The 7,799-nt window shown below is 43.6% G+C and overlaps 1 protein-coding gene across 5 annotated transcripts in view; it reads right to left on the bottom strand.

Moving 5' to 3' along the window:
- Positions 1 to 2,713: 2,713 nt before the first annotated feature.
- ERICH3 (glutamate rich 3) overlaps positions 2,714 to 7,799 on the bottom strand; it is a 52,027-nt gene continuing 46,941 nt past the window's right edge. For 4 of the 5 annotated variants that reach the window (XM_077277452.1, XM_077277453.1, XM_077277449.1 and 1 more), the window contains 2 exons: positions 4,200 to 7,703; positions 2,714 to 3,207 (listed from right to left, as the gene is read on the bottom strand). In XM_077277452.1, coding sequence (XP_077133567.1) covers positions 4,234 to 7,703 — 3,470 coding nt within the window. In that variant the 3' untranslated portion in view covers positions 2,714 to 3,207; positions 4,200 to 4,233. Of the gene's footprint in view, positions 3,208 to 4,187; positions 7,704 to 7,799 lie in introns of all 5 variants that reach the window. The other variant, XM_077277450.1, reaches the window with a different exon arrangement.

The following is a 7,799-nucleotide window of genomic DNA, read 5'->3' as shown; positions in this document are numbered from 1 at the left end:
TCATCATACTGTGTGTGTGGGGGCTGTGGGGGGTCATTATACTGTGTGTGTGGGGGCTGTGAGGGCATCATACTGTGTGTGTGGGGGGTCATCATACTGTGTGCAGGGGGACCATGGAGAGCATCATTCAGAGTTGGGAAGCTTTGGTCGTCACCCTTTTGTGGGGAGCTGTGTGTGGCATCATACTGTGTGTGGGAGGCTGTGGGGGCATCATACTGTGTGTGGGAGGCTGTGGGGCCATCATACTGTGTGTGTGGGGGCTGTGGGGGGTCATCATACTGTGTGTGGGAGGCTGTGGGGGCCATCATACTGTGTGTGTGGGGGCTGTGAGGGCATCATACTGTGTGTGTGGGGGGTCATCATACTGTGTGCAGGGGGACCGTGGAGACCATCATTCAGAGTTGGGAAGCTTTGGACGTCATCCTTTTGTGGGGAGCTGTGGGGCATCATACTGTACGTGGTAATTCACTATGCTGGTATAATAATGTGTGTAGGAGACATTTTGGGGGCATAGTATTCTATGAGCGCCATGACAGGGGTATTGCAGTGGGTGAGAACACTGCGGGGTGTCACTAAGGGCACAATTACGGTCTGTCGCAGGACATATCCCTCTCCCGATCTATAGATGTTGGGGGGTGCGTTCCTCTGTGGCTTTGCGCTGAGCCCGGCTACTCTGCTAACATTTATTTTTTGATTTTTAAGGGGGTGGAACAAAGATGGGGGTCCCAATTATGACTTTTGCTATGGGTCCCCATGATCTTTAACAACCACTGGTGGAGGCGCCACGCTCTGTGACGGTCAATGTGGGGACTCTGACAGGCATTACACAGGGTGGATGTGGCTGGTGAGTGTTACCATCCCACATGGCAGTGATGTAGGGAAGGTTTGTGATTCCAGGGCGCACGCACTTACCCTCCGCTCCTAATAGTGGGGCATAACGTGCACTCCACGGACGGCTGCAAACATTTACTATCCAGGGAGTCGTCGTTTTCTCTAGTGATGTATTGGCGCCTCTCATCTGTGCCCCAGCATAGCCCACAATGGTCGGCAGCCCAGACCGTGACTCCTGACTATCGGGGACCTTCATCTTCTTCTCACCCACACAGCAGATATATTGTATCCTCAGCTCCTGGGACCACGCGCCTGATACTCACCCACAGGAAGACTCCACACCCCGACTCCTTACACTTAAAGGGAATCTTTCAGCAGATTTCTGCATGGAATCCGGGAGCAGCAAAATATAGGACAAGAAATCCTGATTCCAGCGATGTGTCACGTACCGGGCCGCTTGGTGCAGTTTTGACAGAATCCCGGTTTTATCTGCTGTAGATGTAGCAGTGCTCAAATGTTGAGCTGTGTATAGCCCCGCCCACACCACTGATTGACAGCGTGCAGACAATGCACAATGAGCACAGGAAGCTGCCAGTGCTGTGGGCGGGATTACACAGACCAGACTGCTGTGCACTGAGACCTAGTGATAATCTCCTGCTGGTAAAGCACTGATTGTATTGAAACTACAATACAAAGCTTTGTAAGTGACACATCATTGTAACCAGAATCTCTTGCTTTATATTATACTGCTCTCATATTAAATAGTAAAAATCTCCTAATAGATTCCCTTTATCTCCTTACTGAACTATGATGTACAGGTCGATAATGTAATTGTGGGTACCGATGGGTTATCATGTCAGTCGGAGTCTTACAGAAGGACCCCACTGCTTGAATCTTGAGGCTTCACTGCTCAGCCATCGGTAGTAGTTCTATTCTTGTGCAAATGTGCAGTATCATAGTAGTTTTATTTTTGCACATAGGAGCAGTATTATAGTAGTTATATTCTTGTACATAGAGGCAGTATTATAGTAGTTATATTCTTGTACATAGGGGCAGTATTATAGTAGTTATATTCTTGTACATAGGGGCAGTATTATAGTAGTTATATTCTTGTACATAGGGGCAGTATTATAGTAGTTATATTCTTGTACATAGGGGCAGTATTATAGTAGTTATATTCTTGTACATAGGAGCAGTATTATAGTAGTTATATTCTTGTACATAGGGGCAGTATTATAGTAGTTATATTCTTGTACATAGGAGCAGTATTATAGTAGTTATATTCTTGTACATAGGAGCAGTATTATAGTAGTTATATTCATGTACATAGGGGCAGTATTATAGTAGTTATATTCTTGTATATAGGAGCAGTATTATAGTAGTTATATTCTTGTACATAGGGGCAGTATTATAGTAGTTATATTCTTGTACATAGGGGCAGTATTATAGTAGTTATATTCTTGTACATAGGGGCAGTATTATAGTAGTTATATTCTTGTATATAGGAGCAGTATTATAGTAGTTATATTCTTGTACATAGGAGCAGTATTATAGTAGTTATATTCTTGTACATAGGGGGCAGTATTATAGTAGTTATATTCTTGTACATAGGAGCAGTATTATAGTAGTTATATTCTTGTACATAGGGGCAGTATTATAGTAGTTATATTCTTGTACATAGTGGCAGTATTATAGTAGTTTTATTTTTGCACATAGGGGGCAGTATTATAGTAGTTCTTGTCCACAAGGTGAAGTGTTGAAGTAATGATATTATTTTCAAATATGTTCAGCTTTTAATATTGGTAGTATGGCCACAGTTAAGAGTCGAATGAATCCTTCAGGAAGAAAGCGCAAAATAAAATGTGTACACCAAATCTACTAGTATAATATCAACTTTTAATCAGAGCCATTTAATATAGGATTGCTTCTTCTGATTTTGTAAAATGTCAGATATTTGCTGGAAACATACTGCTTTATCTGACTTTTGGGATTATCCATTTTAAATACAAGGAAATATTATTCTGATTATAGAGACTATAATATCTGTTCATTAAAAATAATGCATTTATTCTTTTATGTTTTTTATTTGACCCAGATATAGATTCATTATAGAAAAACACATGAGGATTTGTAAACATATAGAAAGTGCGTTGCTTTGAGGCCAAGGTTTCATACAAAGAAAGCTGAACTTAAATATAGAATTTCTTCGATTCCCTGTAAATGGAGCCATCTATAAGACGTAGTAAAAATAGACTTTTTCCTGGTTGTACTTTTACCATCTGCATAGTATAAGCGGAGTTTACAAAAAAAAAAAAAACACCAAATGAAGATTCCTTGTTCTTCTGTATCTTATTTCTGATGGTTTTGCTCTTGTAACTGCAGATAAATGAATAATATTTTTAGACACATTTTTAAAGGACAATAAGGCAGCAAAACATAGAAAACATAATAAATAAAAAGCTTTTTTCCTATTTAAAGTGATTGGTGTTGGTTATGCAAATATAATTCTATACATGAATAGAAGATGAAGGATGAAATTCTGGCAGTCTTCTTCCGCCACTAGAGGGAGCTTGGGAGCTTACTGCATACAGTTACATTGTAGAGCTGAATGGATAGAGAATGCACCGTGCTCCCACTAGTGGTGGCTGAAGATTGATTGAATTTACTGGTTTTGGGGGGGGGGGGGGATTTTAATATTTTAAAGGGGTTGTCCACTTCATTTATATTTATGACCTGGTTATCAATATCAGATATCTATGGGTCCGACTTCCCTTACTATCAGCGGTTATTATCTATGGTGTTGGCCAGTTGTAAACAGTGTACGGAGCTGGGATAGCACAGTGGTCGTTCCCAGGTACTGCAACTCAGATCCTGTTCACTATATAGGAATAGATCATTAGTAAGACAATATAATGAAGGAGTATGGTATAGTTAGGCTTGCTTCATCATTTAGCCAAATGGCACGTGTTTGACTAACGGGCAAGGGGACCTGTCCTCATACTGTGCCGATGACAGATCTACTGTAAAGGGTTATTCCCATCTTCAGCATTTGTCATAGGTGTTCACCATCCCTCTGAAGTTCTCCTCTATCTAAAAAATGGGAGGCACTGAGAAACCCTTGGGAATTCCTGTCCAATGGGTTCAATAGAAAGGCCATTGAAGTCTAGGGGAATTGTAGGAAGAGCCGAGTGCTACTTGCTCAAGTTTTTCCATAACTTCTATTAACTAACTTCCATTGAGAGGGCCAAGTGTAATTGTAGTAGACCCTAGAGGAACATCTCTAACCGGGAATGTGATAATGGATGGGTCTTCTACAGTAAATGAGACAACCCTACAGCATCGCTGATTGTAGATACCTAAATACTCACTTTCTTCACACCTTGACGTCTTCTCTTTTTTTGATCATCCCCTGATTTGTTCCACCTTAGTCATTTCTTCTCCAGATCCGGCCAAGACAGGAAGAATTTCAGTACCAGATTCTTCCACCACATCGTGCTTACTAATGTCCGTTTCATTGGGCAATGTCTCCTCCGGTTCCTTCAGGGATAGTGACGAGAACTCCTCAACTTCATCTATCATCTCCTTTTGAGATAGATCTTGTGGCTTATTATCTTTAAGTTCTTCGCTTGACGCTGTCAAATCAAGACCTTCATCGAGCTCTTTAGTACTATTGTCTTCTATTCCTGTAGATTCCGGAGCTCCCTCTTCATTTTTCATTTCAGCAGGTCTACTAGTTGGTTGCGCATCGTCAGCTTCATTACTTATAGATTCCACTAAGGTGACCGTGTGCTCAACGCCAACATGATCCATGTTTCCACCATCATCACAAGGCTTAATATCATCCTGTTCAGTCTGCACTTCATTGTCGCTCTTGGTGTTCACATCACCTGGAGGACTTGGATTACCCCCCGAGGCATCTTCTCCAACCAGACTTACTACGTCTAGTGTGTCTTCATTTTCAGCACCAGTTGGACCTACTTTCTCTACAGCTGAAGAACTTGGAGAATTTTCAAGGTTTAATGCTCCAGAAACATCTTCATCATCCACATTGATACCAACAGACAAATCATCATTTTCAGTTGGGACATCACCAGGTGCTTTTACATTATCAGCAGTCTCATCACTAGTTGCACCATCATGGATAACAGTCCCATTACTAGGAGTATCTTCATTCTCAGCAGCAATATCACTAGATGCACCGTCATTCTCAACAGACACACAACATGGCGCATCTTTATTCTCAGCAGGTATCTCACCAGAAGCATCTTCATTTTCAGCAGTCTCTTCACTAGGCGCTTCAGGATTTTCAGGAAAAATATTATTTGCTGCATCTTCATTCTTTGCAGGTACATCACTACATGTTTTTACATTATCAGCAGTCTCATCAATTGTTGCATCTTCTGTCTCAGCTGTCCCATCACTATTTACAATGTCTTGTTCAACAGTCCCATCACCAGGTGTATCTTCATTCTCAGCAGGTACATCACTAGGTCCATCTTCATTTTCAGCAGTCTCATCATTACGTGCTTCTGCATCCTCAGTTACAACATCATTTGCTGCATATTCATTCTCTGCAGGCGCATTACCAGATGCAACTTGATTCTCAGCAGGTACATCACTAGGTGCATCTTCATCCTTGGCAGTGGCATTGTCAAGTGAAACTTCATTCTCAACAGCTAAATTACCAGGTGCATCTTCTTTCTCAGCAGTCCCTTCACCAGGTGCATCTTCTTTCTCTGCAGTCCCATCACTAGGTGCATCTTCTTTCTCTGCAGTCCCTTCACTAGGTGCATCTTCTTTCTCAGCAGTCCCTTCACCAGGTGCATCTTCGTTCTCAGCAGTCCCTTCACCAGGTGCATCTTCGTTCTCAGCAGTCCCTTCACCAGGTGCATCTTCGTTCTCTGCAGTCCCTTCACCAGGTGCGTCTTCGTTCTCTGTAGTCACATTGTGGGGTGCATCTTCCTTCCCAGCAGTCCCATCACAAGGTGCATCTTCTTTTTCATCAGTTCCATCAATGGGTGCATCTTCTTTCTCAGCAGTCCCATCAGCAGGTGCATCTTCTTTCTCAGCAGTCCCATTACTTGGTGCAGCTTCATTCTCTGCAGTATCATCACCATGTGCATCTTCTTTCTCAGCAGTCTCTTCACCAGGAGGATCTTCTTTCTCAGCAGTCCCATCACCAGGTGCATCTTTTTCAGCAGTCCCATCACCAGGTGCATCTTCTTTCTCAGCAGTCCCATCACCAGGTGCATCTTCTTTTTCATCAGTCCCATCAATTGGTGTATCTTCTTTCTCAGAGGTCCCATCAATGAGTGCATCTTCTTCCACAGCAGTCCCTTCACCAGGTGCATCTTCTTTCTCAGCAGTCCCTTCACCTGGTGCATCTTCTTCCACAGTAATCCCATCAATGGGTGCATCTTCTTTTTCAGCAGTCCCTTCACCAGGTGCATCTTCTTTCTCAGCAGTCCCTTCACCTGGTGCATCTTCTTCCACAGTAATCCCATCAATGGGTGCATCTTCTTTCTCAGCAGTCCCTTCACCTGGTGCATCTTCTTCCACAGTAATCCCATCAATGGGTGCATCTTCTTCAGCAGTCCCATCACCAGGTGCATCTTCTTTCTCAGCAGTCCCTTCACCAGGTGCATCTTTCTCAGCAGTCCCATCACCAGGTCCATCTTTGGGTGCATCTTCCTTCCCAGCAGTCTCATCAACAGTTGCATCTGCTTTCTCAGCAGTCTCTTCACTGGGTGCATCTTCTTTCTCAGCAGTCCCATCATTGGGTGCATCTTCTTTCTCAGCAGTCCCATCACCGGGTGCATCTTCTTTGTCAGCAGTCTCTTCCCTGGGTGCATCTTCTTTCTCAGCAGTCCCATCACCGGGTGCATCTTCTTTCTCAGCAGTCTCTTCACTGGGTGCATCTTCTTTCTCAGCGGTCCCATCATTGGGTGCATCTTCTTTCTCAGCAGTCCCATCACCAGGTGCATCTTCTTTCTCAGCGGTCCCATCACTGGGTGCATCTTCTTTCTCAGCAGTCCCATCATCAGGTGCATCTTCTTTATCAGCAGTCCCATCCTCAGGTGCATCTTCTTTCTCAGCAGTCCCATCACCAGGTGCATCTTCTTTCTCAGCGGTCCCATCACTGGGTGCATCTTCTTTCTCAGCAGTCCCATCATCAGGTGCATCTTCTTTATCAGCAGTCCCATCCTCAGGTGCATCTTCTTTCTCGGCAGTCCCATCATTGGGTGCATCTTCTTTCTCTGCATTCCCATCACCAGGTGCATCTTCTTTATCAGCAGTCCCATCGACAGTTACATCTTCTTTATCAGCAGTCCCATCGACAGTTACATCTTCTTTCTCAGCAGTCCCATCACCAGGTGCACCTTCTTTCTCAGCAGTCCCATCAACAGTTGCATCTTCTTTCTCTGCATTCCCATCACCAGGTACATCTTCTTTTTCAGCAGTCCCATCAACAGTTGCATCTTCTTTCTCAGCAAACTCTTCACCAGGTGCATCTTCTGTCTCAGCAGTCCCATCACTAGGTGCATCTTCTTTCTCAGCAGTCCCATCAACAGTTGCATCTTCTTTCTCAGCAGTCCCATCACCAGGTGCATCTTCTTTTTTAGCAGTTACACTTTCAGGTTCACATATCTCCTCAACAGTGCCAACATATGATTCCTCTTCACACGCATTTCTTTCATCAGGTTCATTTTTAGGGTTTTCGCCCTCCACTGCCTTGGATCTACTTTCAGTCAGTATCTCTACATCTGTTGAGGAATCCAACATTTTCATCTGTTCTGCGTCATTTCCCAGTTGCTCTGGTTCATGATGAAGAGCTCCTCCAGGTGAATCATGTAGCGTAGCATCCACCAAGCCTGCAAAATACAGATCACATCATTACTTTACATATCAATGAGGAAGATTCCAGCCAACTCCACACCAGCATAATGGACAACTGCCCTGTGGGATAA

This window comes from Ranitomeya variabilis, chromosome 8 (genome assembly GCF_051348905.1).
Source record: "Ranitomeya variabilis isolate aRanVar5 chromosome 8, aRanVar5.hap1, whole genome shotgun sequence".
NCBI classification, from domain to species: Eukaryota; Metazoa; Chordata; class Amphibia; order Anura; family Dendrobatidae; genus Ranitomeya; species Ranitomeya variabilis.
This window is presented reverse-complemented; position numbering and strand designations above follow the sequence as displayed.